The sequence below is a fragment of the Phocoena sinus genome, chromosome 14, assembly GCF_008692025.1.
Source record: "Phocoena sinus isolate mPhoSin1 chromosome 14, mPhoSin1.pri, whole genome shotgun sequence".
Lineage (NCBI taxonomy): Eukaryota > Metazoa > Chordata > Mammalia > Artiodactyla > Phocoenidae > Phocoena > Phocoena sinus.
The window spans coordinates 2,396,416-2,416,934 of NC_045776.1; the positions used below are offsets into that span (position 1 = coordinate 2,396,416).

The 20,519-nt window shown below is 41.2% G+C and overlaps 1 protein-coding gene across 9 annotated transcripts in view; it reads right to left on the reverse strand.

Moving 5' to 3' along the window:
- ZNF236 (zinc finger protein 236) overlaps positions 1 to 20,519 on the reverse strand; it is a 101,712-nt gene that overhangs the window by 49,774 nt on the left and 31,419 nt on the right. For all 9 annotated transcript variants that reach the window (XM_032654483.1, XM_032654484.1, XM_032654479.1 and 6 more), the window contains exons 8-11: positions 19,219 to 19,422; positions 18,030 to 18,258; positions 3,112 to 3,384; positions 1,624 to 1,827 (exon numbers count right to left, since the gene is read on the reverse strand). In XM_032654483.1, the coding sequence (XP_032510374.1) occupies positions 1,624 to 1,827; positions 3,112 to 3,384; positions 18,030 to 18,258; positions 19,219 to 19,422 (910 nt within the window). The remainder of the gene's footprint in view (positions 1 to 1,623; positions 1,828 to 3,111; positions 3,385 to 18,029; positions 18,259 to 19,218; positions 19,423 to 20,519) is intronic.

Consider the following 20,519-nt stretch of genomic DNA (forward strand, 5'->3'; position numbering starts at 1 on the left):
ATTTGGGGAGTATGCTCTTAAACTTGTTGTCTCTTGGGGGTTTTCCATTTCTTCTAGAGTCAGTTCTGATAAGCACGTTATTCTAGAAAAAATCCACTTCATCTAAATTTTCAAGTGTATTAGCAAAATGCTGTAGAGTATCTGCAAACAATTTTTATCTCATCTGTATCTGTGCTTACAGCTTGACTCTCATTCCTAATACTAGAGATATTTTCTCGGTCTTTAGTTTACTAGAGACGTGTCAAGCTATCTATTCTACTGTTAACTTTTTAAACATTGTAAAATTATGTTCACTAGAATTTTGTCTTCTATCTTAAATTATTATACTTATTAATTACTTTTTGCTACTTGCTTTTTTATTTTTCTACCTTTTTGAGTTATATATTTTATTTATTTTTGTTCTTATTTTTTAGTAAGAAATACTTCTCAAAAGCTGTTATCAGTCTTTTCTGATAATAGCTTTGGTCCATCCCACTGTTTATAAAAACGTTCCCATTTCTAGGATGTAATTGCAGTTTTGAGTCTTACTTTTCCATAGAATGAAACTTTAGATAGCTACTTTCTATTAATTTATGTTTTCAGTGAATGGTAATCAAAGACTGTATCCTTCACAGTACCTATTTCTGAAAACCTGAAACTTCTCTATACCCTAGAATGTGATCAACTTCTATTTCATGCATATTTAAAAGAGTGCGTACTTTGGAGTAGAAGGCTTTAAAGCCATTCAATCACCCTTTTGATATGTGCGCTTCAAATCCTCCTCAGTCTCACTGTGTTTACACCAATCTAATTGAGGGTCTCTCACTCTGGTTCAGAATTTGAATATTTCTCCTTTCTTCTGTTTTTGGTTTATATATTTTGATGCTATGCTCCTAGATACATAAAAGCTCGTGACTATTGATCACCTTATTAGTGGACTATAGCTGACAATAGTCTACAGTATCTCTCTCTTTTTTTTTTTACCATTTTTTATTTATATTAAATTATGTTTTATTTGATATTAATTTTGTTCAGACTAGATTATCTCACCTAAGACGATGAAATACAGGAGAACTGCATAAAAATGTAAATTCTTCCACAAAACTTAATGAGTTTCCTTTAATCTTGTTTTAGGACCTACAAAAATCATTTCTCTGAAGATTCTCATGAACTGTGTTTTCTTTTTAGTTAGCTAACAAAATCATAATTTACCTTGATCATAACAACACCAAGCCTAAAAAGAACTTAAAAGCTGGCAGATTTACCTTTTAATCCGAAGGTTAAAGCAGCCCAGATAACGATCTGTTACACAGCGTGCGGGGCTTCTAAGATGTAAATGACACAGCATACTGTGTGCCCCACTCAGGACACCCATCCACCTCACAGGTCCACTGAGGTACAGTCTTCCTTGGTGAGGACTCACATATGAACATCTTCACTTACACAGCACTTCCCTCTTACCGAGAACATAATCTGAGCAGCAGTTGAGCCAGAACTAGGATCTTAATTTAATTGTGAAACGTGCTGGCCCATAAAGCAAAACAATCCTTAACACCTCCACTGGCACCACACATACAACTATCTAACTACACAGACCATGATGTTCATACACCCTGTGCAAAGCACCAGGGAGGACAACCTTACCTACGTCTGTTATGAGGATCGGCTCCTGCAAAGGAATATCGGGGACCGGAACGTTCGCCTTGCCAACACGAACTTTTGCAGGTTTACGCTGGTGCCTCATCTTTCTTAACTCCGTGTGTTTAAAGTGAGAAGCAATGTGAGTCTTCCTGTGGCCTGAGGTTCGAAATTTCTTGTCACAGTGAGGACAAGCAAAAGGTCTGACTCCTGATAAAAAATAAAATAGACTGTAGAATTATTCCAAAGAAATACATCTCAGTTAACGCCAACATAAAATTCTAGTATTTTAATACTGATTTGAATTCTCAATTTGTTGTTTCATGCCATGTTTGTAATTTCATGGATATTATAAATTAACAGTTATTCTCGTTTGCATTCAGTGCACGTTACAGATGTTAAGGCATGTAATAAGAGCATTTTAAGTAAAAAAAAAAAAAGGGCATTTACCATTTTCAGGAGAAAGCCTAAAAGTGTAAAATGGATGTTCAAACAACCAGTAGTCCTTAAGACACTAAAGTGAGTAAGGCTGCTCTCCTCTCTCAAATCATCCTCTCTGTAACTGGAATAACAACGGGGACCCAGGTTTGCTGCTGGGATTCTACACACTTGTGTTTGCAGAGCACTTAGCAGTGCCAGCATTTGGGAAACGAGCAGTAAATGGTGGTTGTTTGATTGTAAATAATAATGTCACTGCTGATGATGACAGTGAGAACATCCTTTCAACAATCCTCTGCTGACTTCCCTTTTCTGAAGGAAACTTCCTTTTCTTACAATTTTACTGGCAAATGAAAACGCAGACTCCAAAGAAAGGCGTATATCAAAACAGTCTCATTTCAGCTTTTTCAAATACTCATCCACATGCTCAGCTCAGCCCAGGAACCTCAAAGGGTTAGGAGAAGTTACTGCTAATGGGTACAGGGTTTCTTTTGGGGGTGATAAAAATGTTCGAAAATTAGATAGTGGCATGGGTTGCACAATTCTGAAATGCACACTTTAAAAGAGCGAATTTTATGATTTGTGAATTATATCTCAATAAAACTGCTATGAACAGAACTGGAGCCTGAATATGGAAGTTCTCGTGCCCTAATACTGATGACAAAATATCCGACAGGCAGAGTGGGTATTGATATTAAGGTCCCAGCCTGAAGGGTGCCAGCTAAAACCCAGAGGCCCCACGGGGGCGATGCCGGCCTCCTCCTCGGGAAGGCCCTCCTGGGCTGCATCTGAATCCCGTCACCCACAGCGGTCTCCCCTCCTCACTCCCTGCACTCCTGCCCTCACTCGTAAGTGGTACAGTTTAATGCTCCCTCTTCGGGCCATCGGCTCCATGAGGACCAAGGTCACGTGGACTTTGTTCAACAGCATGTGCCGTGTGCCCAGCCCGCAGAAGGTCACTGTCACACTCACTGAAATAAAGAGCAACGGGCGCTCCACACGCCCAGCCACCAGCGCAGACCCCGCCGTGAACCACCTGCGGCGGCAGGCCCGTACCTGTGTGCAGGCGAACGTGCACCTTGAGGCTCCCCGAGGTGGAGAAGCTCTTCATGCAGCACTGGCACTTGAACGCCTTGACGCCCGAGTGCGTTTTGACGTGGGCTGTCAGCGTGCTCTTCACGGCGAAAGCCCGGAAGCACTGCGGGCACTTGAAGGGCTTCTCGTGGGTGTGGATGCGGATGTGGCGCACCAGGTCGCTGGGCTTGCGGAACTCCTTGGTGCAGTAGGGACACACGTGCCATCGCACACCATTCTCCTCGCGGATCGACCCTGGAGGAAGATTACAATGAGAAGGGTCCAGCTTGGCCTCGAAACCGCATTTCACCAATTAATGTCCTTCTAGGCTTAGATTTAGACAGCACATCATACCTATAAAAAGCTACAGACTTTTTGCCACAGCAGAGGATATATGATCAACTGTGGAAAAAGCTGAAATTTCCATAATAACTGAAATGACTGATGACTATGATTGAATCTTGCAGAAAATCCTAACAGTCCCATATGAACACAAATTAGCCTAAGAGAGATAAGAACGCTAACTAGACAGGTACTATGATATAAATCAAGAATCAGCAGGGCAGACTTAGTCTGCTATAAGTTAAGTAACAGTAGGTGTGATCAAATGACTCCAAAATTAACTCAAAGAACATGAAAAGAAGGAATGAACTTACAATAAGTATCGTCTGAGCTGATCTGTTATCACTAATAAAAAATGCAAATAAAAATGAGGAAATGGTAAATTCTTATGCTATAGAAAGGAACTGATAAATAGTTAAAACAAAGAAATAGCATATTTGATCATGAATGAGTTCATGATTTATGATCAAATATAGAAGATTCTTTTGCAATGCTAAATATTGCATTTGGCCAAAAAGTGCCTTCGGTTTTTAAGTAAAAATAAAAGATGCATTTTTCATTTTCACCAAGGACTTTACTGAACAACGTATTCACCCTTTTGTTCCACTACCTTCTGCCATTTTTCAGGCAACTCCGTAATTCCATCTTCCCCAAACTTCTTATCTTTTTGAGCAAAGAACTGTTGCAGGTACCTTTTACAATATTCCAGGGAATTAAACTGTTTTCCATTAAGATAATTTTGTAAAGACCAAAATAAATGGAAACCTGAAGGTGCAATGTCTGGTGAATATGGCGGATGAACCAGAACTTCCCAGCCAAGCTGTGACAGTTTCTGCCTGGTCATCAAATGAACATGCGGTCTTGTGTTATCCTGATGGAAGACTATGCGTTCTCTGTTGACTAGTCCTGGACGCTTTTCATCGAGTGCTGCTTTCAGTTGGTCTAAATGGGAGCAGTACTTGTCGGAACTGTTTGGTTTTCCAGAAGGAGCTCATGATAGAGGCCTCCCTTCCAATCCCACCATATACACATCACCTTCCTTGGGTGAAGACCGGCCTTTGGTGTGGTTGGTGGTGGTTCATTTCGCTTGCCCCGTGATCTCTTCCGTTCCACATTATTGTACAGTATCCACTTGTCATCGCCCGTCACAATTTATTTTAAAAACGGAACGTTTTCTCTTCATTACGTTTAAGTAGAGAATCGCATGTGGAAATACAGTCAAGGTTTTTTTCGCTTAACTCATGTAGAACCCAAACATCAAAGCGATTAACACAGTCAAGCTGGTGCAAATAATTTTCAGCGCCTGATCTGGATATCTGGAGTATGTCGGCTATCTCCCACATGGTATAACGTTGACTGCTCTCAATTAATGTCTTGATTTGATCACTATCAACTTCAAGTAGTCTACCCGACCGTGGCGCATCGTCCAGCGAGAAATCTCCAGCACGAACCTTCACAGACCACGAACCTTCACAGACCACTTCCGACACGTTCGATCAGCCACAGCACCTTCTCCATACACTGCACAAATCTTTTCTTGTGTTTCGGTTGCGTTTTTACCTTTCTTGAAATAATAAAGCGTAATATGCTGAAAATGTTGCTTTTTTTCTTCTCTTCAATATTAAAATGGCTACACAAAAATTCACCAGTTAAGTCTTTTTTTAAATGCACGCTGATAGGACAGCTGTCACATACAATCTAACAAAATTGTTTCGAATGAGTTAAAGACAACTAAGTGCTACTAGAGCATCTTACGGAAAATACCAAACGAACCTTTTGGCCAACCCCATACTGTTATTCAACCTTGATCCAGGTTTGAAGCTATTCCTCTCAGAAGAAAAATCACAAGTGGAATTTATGGAAATATAATTAGTAAAATAATACCTAAATTGGCAAATTTCTAATTTGGCAGAATCAGCTTTTTAAATTTCAATTAGATGTATTCGCCAGAAATTAAACAGACACCTACAATAGGTAAGGAATACACTTGAAATCAAAGAGATTTGGGCCCTGCTAATGAAATTCATCAGAAAATTTTCACTCTTTATTTAACTGTGTCTTTACAGACAGACATAGTTTTATTAGGGAAAAGGAAAGCTCTTTGTTTCCTTCTCTTTGTTATCAGTCAATACAAGGAATTTTCCTTACGTGCTAGTGAATCTGTAAGGAGAGAAAATGTATTTTCCTGAATATAACACTCTTTATGGGACTAATTAACATAGAGAAAGAGGTTAGGTAAAAGAATGAAAAGTAATATTTTTCTAAAAACAAGAACAAAGAGAGGAACATACACACACCACGGCGGGTGGGGGGTAAAGAGTAGAAAACAAAGGAAATGGTTTTTAAAGTGAGAGAAAGATATTTATTTTAGGTGATACTGCTTATATTAAGGAAGTCTAAAACTTAAGATTGCTTAAAACTAATAGGTATTAGAAGAAGTGCAATAATTACCTAAAGGTCTTATCATGACAAATCAGAAAAACAACGTACAAAGAGATAAGACAGAACCATAATATCTGTCAGCTAAAATCTGGAAATCATCTCCCCAAATCAAGACTTTTTTTCCAAACAAAAATGAAAATATGTCTTTAATTACATAAGATGACATAAAACTGTCACCAGGTTCTAATTATTTCTGGGAATGAACTGGAAGAGAGATACAAACTGGCAGCTGAAGCTTCAAACCTGAAGCTGTCTCCAAATCTGGCCTGTATATGTTTTGTTTGGCCCAGGCAGTGTTAGAAAAAGAAAACTGAATCCAGATTTCTGACCCTTTGACAAAATGAACGATCTGGAAAACCAGTTCTGCATTCCCACGTGGCAATCTTTCTTGGTGCTGGGCAATAGCTTTTCTCTTCAAACACATTAATAAATTTTGAAAGAAAAAACATGCATAATCATCTTCAAGACGAAAAGGTATTTACTAAAATTCAACGTCTAGTTTTAAGTTTTAAAAAACTGCCTAAAAACAGGAGGAGGTGAATAAAACATATCAATATAACATTTGACTTGACAGGAAAATACTAAAAGCAATCCTATTAAGGTGAGGAAAGAGTCCACTATCACACTGCCATTAATTTATCATGTTTGAGAGATACCAGCCAACGTAACTAGATAAGAAATGCACAGTAATAACTATAAAGGAAAAGGTAAAATCATTGTTTACAAATGATATGATTATACACCTAAAAAACTAAAACTCAGAAAGAGGCCCACATTTTAATACGTGAAAATCAACATCCTTCATACCTACCAACAAAATCCAGAAGAAGATTTAAAAATACTACTAAAATATGGATAAAAAAAAAGATCTGGGTAAATGGAAATGCATAATACCCTATTCTTTTTTCTTAAGTTATTCTTTTTATTGAATGAAAGATTCTTTAAGTTCTATAGTGCTTTACAATTTTCAAAAGTTTCACACACATGATTTCATATAATCCCCTATTAACCCTTTTCTTTGGTATAAAGACAAAAATTTATAATGGCATCAATTCTCTCTGATTAAATCACTTATATACAAATAGCAATAGGGATTCTTTTAGAACTAGTCTTGGAAGTTTAGCAGTCACTTTTAAAGTACATATGAAAATATAAATATGTGAAAACAGTAAAAAATACACTTTAAAGAAAAGTGTAGTGAGAGAGGACTAGGTATCCTAGTTATAAAACACACGATAAAGCTAAAACCATTTGGTATCACAACACATGAATAAAAAGACAGATTACTGGAATAAAGTCCAGAAAAGACCCATACAGGTTTGAGAGTGTAATATATGATAAAGGCAGCATTGCTTTCCAGCAGGAAAAATGTGACTTATTCAATAAATGGTGTCTAGGCAGCTGGATGCCCATCTGGAAACAAAAAATAAAACTGAGTCAAAGATTTGGTTTAAAATATGAGAGTAAACAGATGGTAACTGGACATATCATGGTGATCATTTTGTAATGATGTATAAAAAAATGAAAGTATAAGTGTTAGATAAAAGAGGCACTTTTTCCATAATGTCAGTGTTGAATTCGAGTTGAACACGAGTCCAAAAGTCATAAAACACTGACAAATTTGGCTACATAAAAACATTTCTCCCCCTTTTGCTATATAAAAAGAAGATGCCTCTCCCTTTTAACTCAAAAGCCAAACAAATTAGAAAAGAATACGTGCCATAGATACAGCTCACAAAATACTACTAGGTAAAGAGAAAACGAATGCAGCAGAGCATTTAGCACTTGGAGGATCTAGATGAAGGCAGAAGGCAATTCTCCGTATTTACTGTTCCTGCAATATTTCTAGTAAGCCTGCAATTATTTCAAAATCAGTACTTTAAAACAATCTTTACAGAACTTACCCTCTGAAAGCTCTGACACTTGCAGAAATGTACCCTACAGATATACACGTATCCATGACAGCATTACTGGTACTGGCAAATACCTAAATATTATTTACCCATAAAAGGGAATACTATTCAGGCATCTTGTAAAACAAGCTATCAGGTGGGGAAAAGTGAACCACAAAATAATACATACAGTATGCCATACATCCTGCTAAAAAACAATAATATATAATAATATGCCTAAGCTTGTTTAAAAGACAGAAGACCCCAGTGACGGCAGCTGCCTGAGGGAGGGGCGCATGGAGGACCAAGATGAGCAGGCAGGGGACTCCCCGCTTTCCACTGTACCCCATCGTGTACCTTTTGAATTATGGGGCACGAGCAAGTTTCACCTGCTTTTAAAGTAACTTTAAAACGTACGTATTCATTACGCACTTGGTATGTGTCAGGCGCTATTCAGTTCTCTTCCATTTATTCTATCCCTTTTAACTACCCCTGTTACAGGTGAGGAAGCTGACATTTTAAAGGTTAACTGACTTTATTAAAGCTTCATAATGGGGGGTGCTGGGAAAATGGCGGAAGAGTAAGATGTGGAGATCACCTTCCTCCCCACAGATACACCAGAAATACATCTACACGTGGAGCAACTCCTACAGAACACCTACTGAACGCTGGCAGAAGACCTCAGACCTCCCAAAAGGCAAGAAACTCCCCGCGTACCTGGGTAGGGCAAAAGAAAAAACAGAGACAAAAGAATAGGGACGGCACGTGCACCAGTGGGAGGGAGCCATTTCCACACACTAGGAAGCCCCTTCGCGGGCGGAGACTGCGGGGGGCGGAGTGGGGGAGCTTCGGCGCCGCGGAGGAGAGCACAGCAACAGGGGGTGCGGAGGGCAAAGCGGAGAGATTCCCGCACAGAGGACCAGGGCCGACCGGCACTCACCAGCCCGAGAGGCTTGTCTGCTCACCCGCCGCAGCGGGCGGGGCTGCGAGCTGAGGCTCCGGCTTCGGTCGGAGCGCAGGGAGAGGACAGGCGGCTTGAACACAGCCTGCAGGGGTTAGTGCGCCAGGGCTACCCGGGAGGAGTCCGGGAAAAGTCTGGACCTGCCGAAGAGGCAAGAGACTTTTTCTTCCCTCTTTGTTTCCTGGTGCGCGAGGAGAGAGGATTGAGAGCGCCGCTTAAAGGAGCTCCAGAGAAGGGCGCGAGCCGCAGCTAAAAGCGCGGACCCCAGAGACAGGCGCGAGCCGCGGGCGGACCCCAGAGACGGGCATGAGACGCTAAGGCTGCTGCTGCCGCCACCAAGAAGCCTGTGTGCGAGCACAGGTCACTCTCCACACCCCCTTCCGGGGAGCCTGTGCAGCCCGCCACTGCCAGGGTCCCGGGATCCAGGGTCAACTCCCCTGGAAGAACGCACGGCGCGCCTCACACTGGTGCAACGTCACGCCGGCCTCTGCCGCCGCAGGCCCGCCCCGCACTCCGCGCCCCTCCCTCCCCGCGGCCTGAGTGAGCTGGAGCCCCCGAATCAGCGGCTCCTTTAACCCCGTCCTGTCTGAGTGAAGAACAGAGGGCCTCAAGCGACCTACACGCAGAGGCGGGGCCCAATCCAAAGATGAGCCCCGGGAGCTGTGAGAACAAAGAAGAGGAAGGGAAATCTCTCCCAGCAGCCTCAGGAGCAGCGGATTAAAGCTCCACAATCAACTTGATGTACCTGCATTTGGGGAATACATGAATAGACAACGAGTCATCCCAAACTGAGGAGGTGGACTTTGAGAGCAAGGTTTATTATTTTTTCCCCTTTTCCTCTTTTTGTGAGTGTGTATGTGTATGCTTCTGTGTGAGATTTTGTCTGTATAGCTTTGCTTCCACCATTTGTCCTAGGGTTCTATCCGTCCATTGTTTTTTGTTTTAAATTTTTTTCTTAATAATTTTATTAACTTTATTATACTTTCCTTCCTTCCTTCCTTCCTTCCTTCCTTCCTTTCTTCTTTCCTTCCTTCCCTCCCTCCCTCCCTCCCTCCTTTAGACAATGAATCATCCCAAATTGAGGAGGTGGACTTTAAGAGCAAGATTTATGATTTTTTCCCCTTTACCTCTTTTTGTGAGGGTGCATGTGTATGCTTCTATGTAAGATTTTGTCTGTATAGCTTTGCTTCCACCATTTGTCCTAAGGTTCTATCCGTCCCTTTTTTTTTCTAATTATTTTTTAATTCAATAACTTTATTATACTTTATTTTACTGTATCTTCTTTCTGTCTTTTTTCCTTCCTTCCCTCCTTCCTTCAGTCCTTCCTCCTTCCCTCCCTCCCTCCTTTCTTTCCATCTTGCCTTCTAGCTTTCTTTCTTCCTTCCTTCCTTCCCTCCTTTCGTCCTTCCTTCCTTCTTTCCTTTCTTTCTTTCTTCCTACTTCTACTAATTCTCTCTACTTTTTCTCCCTTTTATTCTGAGCCGTGTGGATGAAAGGCTCTTGGTGCTCCAGCCAGGAGTCAGGGCTCTGCCTCTGAGGAGGGAGAGCCAACTTCAGGACACTGGTCCACAAGAGACCTCCCAGCTCCACATAATATCAAACGGCGAAAATCTCCCAGAGATCTCCATCTCAACACCAGCACCCAGCTTCACTCAACGACCTGCAAGCTACAGTGCTGGACAACCTATGCCAAACAACTAGCAACACAGGAACACAACCCCACCCATTAGCAGAGAGGCTGCCTAAAATCATAATAAGTCCACAGACACCACAAAACACACCACCAGACGTGGACCTGCCCACCAGAGAGACAAGATCCAGCCTCATCCACCAGAACACGGGCACTAGTCCCCTCCACGAGGAAGCCTACACAACCCACTGAACCAACCTTAGCCACTGGAGACAGACATCAAAAACAACGGGAACTACGAACCTGCAGCCTGCAAAAAGGAGACCCCAAACACAGTAAGATAAACAAAATGAGAAGACAGAAAAAAACACAGCAGATGAAGGAGCAAGATAAAAACCCACCATACCTAACAAATGAAGAGGAAATAGGCAGTCTACCTGAAAAAGAATTCAGAATAATGATAGTAAAGATGATCCAAAATGTTGGAAATAGAATGGACAAAATGCAAGAAACATTTAACAAGGACCTAGAAGAACTAAAGATGAAGCAAAACAATGATGAACAACACAATAAATGAAATTAAAAATACTCTAGATGGGATCAATAGCAGAATAACTGAGGCAGAAGAACGGATAAGTGACCTGGAAGATAAAATAGTGGAAATAACTACTGCAGAGCAGAATAAAGAAAAAAGAATGAAAAGAACTGAGGACAGTTTCAGAGATATCTAGGACAACATTAAATGCACCAACATTCGAATTATAGGGGTTCCAGAAGAAGAAGAGAAAAAGAAAGGGACTGAGAAAATATTTGAAGAGATTATAGTTGAAAACTTCCCTAATATGGGAAAGGAAATAGTTAATCAAGTCCAGGAAGCACAGAGGGTCCCATACAGGATAAATACAAGGAGAAACACGCCAAGACACATATTAATCAAACTGTCAAAAATTAAATACAAAGAAAGCATATTAAAATCAGCAAGGGAAAAACAACAAATAACATACAAGGGAATCCCCATAAGGTTAACAGCTGATCTCTCAGCAGAAACTCTGCAAGCCAGAAGGGAGTGGCAGGACATACTGAAAGTGATGAAGGAGAAAAACCTGCAACCAAGATTACTCTACCCAGCAAGGATCTCATTCAGATTTGATGGAGAAATCAAAACCTTTACAGACAATCAAAAGCTAAGAGAGTTCAGCACCACCAAACCAGCTTTACGACAAATGCTAAAGGACCTTCTCTAGGCAAGAAACACAAGAGAAGGAAAAGACCTATAATAACGAACCCAAAACAATTTAGAAAATGGGAATAGGAACATACATATCGATAACTACCTTAAATGTAAATAGACTAAATGCTCCCACCAAAAGACACAGACTGGCTGAATGGATACAAAAACAAGACCCATGTATATGCTGTCTACAAGAGACCCACTTCAGACCTAGAGACACATACAGACCGAAAGTGAGGGGATGGAAAAAGATATTCCATGCAAATGGAAACCAAAAGAAAGCTGGAGTAGCAATTCTCATATCAGACAAAATAGACTTTAAGATAAAGACTATTAGAAGAGACAAAGAAGGACACTACATAATGATCAAGGGATCGATCCAAGAAGAAGATATAACAACTGTAAATATTTATGCACCCAACATAGGAGCACCTTAATACATAAGGCAAATACTAACAGCCATAAAAGGGGAAATCGACAGTAACACATTCATAGTAGGGGACTTTAACACCCCACTTTCACCAATGGACAGATCATCCAAAATGAAAATAAATAAGGAAACGCAAGCTTTAAATGATACATTAAACAAGATGGACTTAATTGATATCTATAGGACACTCCATCCAAAAACAACAGATTACACATTTTTCTCAAGTGCTCATGGAACATTCTCCAGGATAGATCATATCTTGGGTCACATATCAAGCCTTGGTAAATTTAAGAAAACTGAAATTGTATCAAGTATCTTTTCCGACCACAACGCCATGAGACTTGATATCAATTACAGGAAAAGGTCTGTAAAAAATACAAACACATAGAGGCTAAACAATACACTACTTAATAACGAAGTGATCACTGAAGAAATCAAAAAATACCTAGAAACAAAGGACAATGGAGACACAACGACCCAAAACCTATGGGATGCAGCAAAAGCAGTTCTAAGAAGGAAGTTTACGGCAACAGAAGCCCACCTTAAGAAGCAGGAAACATCTCGAATAAACAACCTAACCTTGCACCTCAAGCAATTAGAGAAAGAAGAACAAAAGAACCCCAAAGTTAGCAGAAGGAAAGAAATCATAAAAATCAGATCAGAAATAAACGAAAAAGAAATCAAGGAACCAATAGCAAAGATCAATAAAACTGAAAGCTGGTTCTTTGAGAAGATAAACAAAATTGATAAACCATTAGCCAGACTCGTCAAGAAAAAAAGGGAGAAGACTCAAATCAATAGAATTAGAAATGAAAAAGGAAAAGTAACAACTGACACTGCAGAAATACAAAAGATCATGAGAGATTACTACAAGCAACTCTATGCCAATAAAATGGACAGTCTGGAAGAAATGGACAAATTCTTTGAAATGCACAACCCACCAAGACTGAATCAGGAAGAAATAGAAAATATGAACAGACCAATCACAAGCACTGAAATTGTGACTGTGATTAAAAATCTTCCAACAAACAAAAGCCCAGGACCAGATGGCTTCGCAGGCGAATTCTATCAAACGTTTAGAGAAGAGCTAACACCTATCCTTCTCAAACTCTTCCAAAATATAGCAGAGGGAGGAACATTCCCAAATTCCTTCTATGAGGCCACCATCACCTTGATACCAAAACCAGACAAGGATGTCACAAAGAAAGAAAACTACAGGCCAATATCACTGATGAACATAGATGCAAAAATCCTCAACAAAATACTACCAAACAGAATCCAACAGGACATTAAAAGGACCATACACCATGATCAAGTGGGGTTTATTCCCGGAATGCAAGGATTCTTCAATATATGCAAATCTATCAATGTGATAAACCATATTAACAAATTAACGGAGAAATACCATATGATCATCTCAATAGATGCAGAGAAAGCTTTCGACAAAATTCAACACCCATTTATGATAAAAACCCTGCAGAAAGTAGGCACAGAGGGAACTTTCCTCAACATAATAAAGGCCATATATGACAAGCCCACAGCCAACATTATCCTCAATGGTGAAAAACTGAAAGCATTTCCACTAAGATCAGGAACAAGACAAGGTTGCCCACTCTCACCACTCTTTTTCAACATAGTTTTGGAAGTTTTAGCCACAGCAATCAGAGAAGAAAAGGAAATAAAAGGAATCCAAATTGGAAAAGAAGAAGTAAAGCTGTCACTGTTTGCAGATGACATGATACTATACATAGAGAATCCTAAAGATGCTACCAGAAAACTACTAGAGCTAATCAATGGATTTGGTAAAGTAGCAGGATACAAAATTAATGCACAGAAATCTCTGGCATTCCTATATACTAATGATGAAAAATCTGAAAGTGAAATCAAGAAAACACTCCCATTTACCATTGCAACAAAAAGAAAAAAATACCTAGGAATAAACCTACGTAAGGAGACAAAAGACCTGTACGCAGAAAATTATAAGACACTGATGAAAGAAATTAAAGATGATACAAATAGATGGAGAGATATACCATGTTCTTGGATTGGAAGAATCAACATTGTGAAAATGACTCTACTACCCAAAGCAATCTATACATTCAATGCAATCCCTATCAAACTACCACCGGCATTTTTCACAGAACTAGAACAAAAAATTTCACAATTTGTATGGAAACACAAAAGACCCCGAATAGCCAAAGCAATCTTGAGAACAAAAAACGGGGCTGGAGGAATCAGGCTCCCTGACTTCAGACTATACTACAAAGCTACAGTAATCAAGACAGTATGGTACTGGCACAAAACCAGAAAGATAGATCAATGGAACAGCATAGAAAGCCCAGAGATAAACCCACGCACACATGGACAGCTTATCTTTGATAAAGGTGGCAGGAATGTACAGTGGAGAAAGGACAGCCTCTTCAATAAGTGGTGCTGGGAAAACTGGACAGGTACATGTAAAAGTATGAGATTAGATCACTCCCTAACACCATACACAAAAATAAGGTCAAAATGCATTAAAGACCAAAATATAAGGCCAGAAACTATCAAACTCTTAGAGGAAAACATAGGCAGAACACTCTATGACATAAATCACAGCAAGATCCTTTTTGACCCACCTCCTAGAGAAATGGAAATAAAAAGTAAACAAGTGGGACCTAATGAAACTTCCAAGCTTTTGCACAGCAAAGGAAACCATAAACAAGAAATAAAATCAAAAGTAAACAAATGGGACCTAATGAAACTTCCAAGCTTTTGCACAGGAAAGGACACCATAAACAAGATCAAAAGACAACCCTCAGAATCAGAGAAAATATTTGCAAATGAAGCAACTGACAAAGGATTAATTTCCAAAATTTACAAGCAGCCCATGCAGCTCAATATCAAAAAAACCAAACAACCCAATCCAAAAATGGGCAGAAGACCTAAACAGACATTTCTCCAAAGAAGATATACAGACTGCCAACAAACACGTGAAAGAATGCTCGACATCATTAATCATTAGAGAAATGCAAATCAAAACTACAATGAGATATCATCTCACAGCAGTCAGAATGGCCATCATCAAAAAGATCTAGAAACAATAAATGCTGGAGAGGGTGTGGAGAAAAGGGAACACTCTTGCACTGCTGGTGGGAATGTGAATTGGTTCAGCCACTGTGGAGAACAGTATGAAGGTTCCTTAAAAAACTACAAATAGAACTACCATATGACCCAGCAATCCCACTACTGGGCATATACCCTGAGAAAACCGAAATTCAAAAAGAGTCATGTACCAAAATGTTCATTGCAGCTCTATCTACAATAGCCCGGAGATGGAAACAACCTAAGTGCCCATCATCGGATGAATGGATAAAGAAGATGTGGCACATATATACAATGGAATATTATTCAGCCATAAAAAGAAATGAAATTGAGCTATTTGTAATGAGGTGGATAGACCTAGAGTCTGTCATACAGAGTGAAGTAAGTCAGAAAGAGAAAGAGAAGTACCGTATGCTAACACATATATATGGAATTTAAGGGAAAAAAAATGTCATGAAGAACCTAGGGGTAAGACAGGAATAAAGACACAGACCTACTGGAGAATGGACTTGAGGATATGGGGAGGGGGAAGGGTGAGCTGTGACAGGGCGAGAGAGAGGCATGGACATATATACACTACCAAACGTAAGGTAGATAGCTAGTGGGAAGCAGCCGCATAGCACAGGGAGATCAGCTCGGTGCTTTGTGACCACCTAGAGGGGTGGGATAGGGAGGGTGGGAGGGAGGGAGACGCAAGAGGGAAGAGATATGGGGACATATGTATATGTATAACGGATTCACTTTCTTATAAAGCAGAAACTAACACACCATTGTAAAGCAATTATACCCTAATAAAGATGTTAAAAAAAGAAGATAAAAAAAAAAAGCTTCATAATGATTTAGACATCACAAGGTTTATGATAAGTATAAAAGCATTTGTTAAACGTTTAACCGATACACAAAATACCTCTTAAAATAACAAAGCAAATTCTACTAAAAAGATTCCCTCTCACAAAACTGAATAAATCAAATAGTGACAGCTATAGACGGCAGAATACAATTGGAAATGTAATTAAGGCTAACTTTAAGCTGTTAAGAAAGTGTTACGACTTACGAGACAATAATAGTTTGCTCAGGGTCTTCTTAGGGTATCAGATGGTGTCAACTACTCCTGAAGAGGTATTTTCAGAAACAGGCATTACATTAAACGTATACTGGTCCCTATAAAGTTTTAATCAAGAGGAATATCTTTATATAGAAACATGTCCCCATGATAATTTTCTCATCACAATATCAGAGAGATGGTTAAAACAAAAAAAGCTGGCTCCAACCTGTAGGAAGGATCACATTTAATCTAAAATTTACTAGAACTACATAAGCTTGCTAAGTGCTCTAAGTACTTCATTTATCCAAGTATTTCAAAAATTAATCTGCATAATCTTTACACTCGATGAACACAACACTCCACATTAAAACAACGTACAATAAGGTTAACTGCAGTTCCATTTTGAAATCTCCATCTAATAATGCTCAGTGCAAAAGAGAAAGCTGTTTCTAACACCTAAAGATATGGGACGGCCCAGGATGAAGCCTCCCTTCCTCGTTACTTTCAGGAAGCCAGGTCTGGCCTTTCTCTTGAAGACGTGTACGTTGCCTGCAGCCAGCCACATCAGAGCATGTTCATAGGCTCAGCATGACGACTAGCAGTTAACTCGTACAAAACGTTTCGCAAGACCTATGGGTTTCCATCAGTTTATCAGGGGCACATAGAGGAGACGTTCAAGAACGCACAGCTAAACGTGTAACCTACAAGGCTATCATAGAGCTATTATTAAAAATATGTGGCAATGGCCCTTTATTTCCTTCTTGCCTCTCTAGATCCCAGGAAAACCCAGACAATAAACTGCTTAGAGTCCATCGTCCTATTTTTCACTTGGGGAGACGGGGCCAGACCCAAAGAAAAAGGAGAGTAGGGCCACAATGTTTTGTGGGTTGAGAAACGAGGATCTCACAATCGCACGTTAACAATGAGAAAATACATTCTCAGAAGTGTTAACAGAGATGACAGGGTTACTCCATGCTCTCCAGAAAGAAAGCACTTGCCCCCAAGACACCTGGGAGGGGCAGAGTAGTTATATTCACTGAGAAAATATTCTCAAAGGAACGCTTTTCCCAAAAGGCAGGAATCTATTTTCTTCAAGAAAGATGCATGAATGCGTGCTCCCATGCAATGAGCCATACTGAGCGCCGTGGGGTGTTCGGAAACGAAGGGACTGTATTCTAGCTGTCCACAAGTGACGTGAGGGGTCGCGGGGGTCCTAAACCTTCTAGTCTGCAGGACTGAGAGGGGTGAGACCTGTGCTCCTACGACGCGGCGCCATGATCTGGCCTCAAATGACCACCCGAGTCTGCACAGAGAACAGGAGAGGAGGGGGAGGAAGAAGACATTCACGATGCAGAAAAGCCTGGGGAAACCCGCGCCATTCGGAAGACGTGAGAACGTTGAGAACAGCAGGAATCCAAGTTTACCATAACAGAAGCTTGCATCCAGGTGACCCGGGAGGGAAGACAGAAATGCACGCTGGGGCAGGCGGCAGAGGGCTTGTGGGCCGAGAAACGGAGCAGGTGCCGGAGCAGGTGCGGCAGGAAAGGGCCGAGGGTTTCGAGCGGAGGGGCTTTAGAAGCATCAGGCGGCGGCACTGGGGGACAAAGGGGCAGAGACTGGCGGGAAGGGCTGGAGGGAAGGAGGGGCCTGACGGCGGCGCGGGACAAGTCAGCAGGGGCCCTAATCACAGGGACGTCGGTACGATAAACAAATGCTATTAGGTAGACACCGTCAGAGCCTTCAACAAACATACCGCCTTCAGAAGGAAAAAGGAGGGCGTGTTTCTTAAAAACCAGCAATAGGCCACCCAAAGTGTCTAAACCTTAAAGCATACTGAAATTACCAGGTAGAAACGGAGATTTCTTCTTTATTATCTTTTTTTCTTTTTTATCCAACTTCTCTGGGCTCTCCTGTTCTTCTTCCCGCTCTGCGGCCGTAGGGTCAGCTGGCTCCCTTGAAACGTTGGGAGCGTCTGGAGTCTGGCCCTGAGCGGCCGCGGTCTTGGCGTGGCTGGGGTCGCTGGGATGCGCTGCAACTGGAATTGAAGACAGCCCACTGTTTTCTAAGGCTTGCTGAGACAGAACAGAACTAGGAGGTTAGGAGGCACGATGCCCACACCTGCCCGCCAAAGTCAATTACAAAGACGCGACCAAGCTTGACCTACGGAACTCTGACTCCACCCCACTGGGCGTTAAGAGCTACATCGCCAAGCAGTCATCTCTGAGCGAAACGCCCAGCCCTTGGAGGCCGAAACATCCCTCCTGATGTCTGACATCTCATCTCCACCCAAAGTCTGGTGTGGCAAGCATTTACAGTTCTGAATTCAAGGGCACTGAAATTAATTCACTTGCCTTTTAGAAATTTTCTCTCAGACAACCCTAGCTGTCTGTAACACATTTAGGAATCACTCGTTGAAACTACAGCGGGGTCACCCTCACGACATCAGCCGTCATGACAACCTGAGATTCTTCACACCCCGGCCAACTTGTCACCACAGAGGTAGAGGGGAGAGGTTAGTGCTCACGTCAGTAAGTAAACAGAGGGACGGGAGAGAGAAGGCTGTCTCTGCTTGGGAATGAAGGCGGTGACTGTGGAGCTGGGCGGGGAGGAAGACTCAGAAGAGCCCTCTGCCCTCCGCGCTCCAGCGCCACGGGAGCAGGGACGCTCACACACTGTCAGGACAGGCAGTGCTATCTCCAAGGAGCGCAGCGGGAAAGGAGGAAATATTCCCTACCCTCTGTCAACAAGGGTAGATACAAGGAAGTTCTGAAACGCCTATACTTTTCAAGAAAATTCACTTACAGAGAAAAAATTATAGTTTTAAACTTTTTATTTATCGAGTGATAAATCATTTCAAATACTGCACTGTCCATAAGTACTCAAACAAGCATATTTTGTTTCAATACAGTGCTTCAATGACGACACATTTTGCATGAAGACCCCCTTCCTTTGACAAGACCTGCATATTGCGTTGTCAGTGCTGACGCCCAGCCCCTGACAAACACAGACAGGAGGAGGCGAGTGTGGCTCACCTGTAGGATGTCCTGGCTGACCCCCACCGTGATGCTCAGCTGCTGGCCGGCCTGAGGCGGCTGGCTGCACCCCGCAGGCCCCGGCTCCGACAGCTCCAGCAGCTGCTGGATGACATCGGCCACCGCCTGGGAACTCTGCTGACTCGGAGCAGACGTGACCTGGGCTTCTGCCTGCTGAAGAGGTAAGGTCTGAAACAGCGTGGCCTGAAACACAGCAACGTTTCGTTAAAAATATAAACAATTACGTTAATTTGTACACCAATTTTTTTTGAAAGGAAATAAACAGGTATATCTCCCTTATGAGCATTAAAATCCCAAAATTAGTATCCCAAACATGAATTTTTTTTTAACATCTTTTTTGGAGTATAATTGCTTTACAATGGTGTGTTAGTTTCTGCTTTATAACAAAGTGAGTCAGCTATACCTATCCAAACGTAAATTTTAAATAAAATGCCTCACTGATTTTTAAGTTAGACACAAAATTGGCCCTTAAAAAAATGTATTCAATGAATTTTTTCTACTACAATTCAAGTCTTGTAAGTGGCGGTAGAGACTATTGCTTCAAGATGGGGGTGAAGCACACAAGCCTCATCTCCCTCTTAGTCCGTTAAAATGAAGGAGTAAAAGAGTTACAAAATATAGAAAATAAGCAAGAGATCACTGTGGTTTAAAATTTTTCTTTTAATTCCCGAAAAATAGGGGCATTGGAGGAATAAATGCTCTGTAAAGCTACAGCCAAGAACTTGTGAAGAGAGAGCTGATCTGATTCCTCAGAAACCCGGAAATGTGAAACACATACACAGAAGACGGTAGGGGCAGAGAACTACCCTGCGCGATGCTGGAATGGTGGATGACAGGGCATTATACGCTGGCCCAAACCGACGGAACATGCTCCACCGAGAGTGAACCTTAACATAAACTGTGGACTTTAGTTAATAATAATACACTAGTACTCATCCATCAATTGTAACAAGTGCACCACACCAATGCAAGGTGTAACAATGGGGGTAATAACTTATGTGAGTTGCTGGAGAGGAGTCTACAGGAGTTTTCTGTACTTTCCGCTCACTTTTACTATTAACCTAAAACTGCTCCAAAAAATAAAGTCTATTAATTAAAATACTTATCACTGACAATGAATCCCGTCTTCCTCCATAGAAAAGATGGCAATTAGGCACTTACCTTCAGGCAAAAAAATGGGGGATTGCCTCTAAAAGAGATAAAAATGAAAAAACTATTTGGGGAGAGCTAGGGCACCTTTTGTGGCCCTTAGTTCCCCAGATTAAACAAAAAATCGTTTA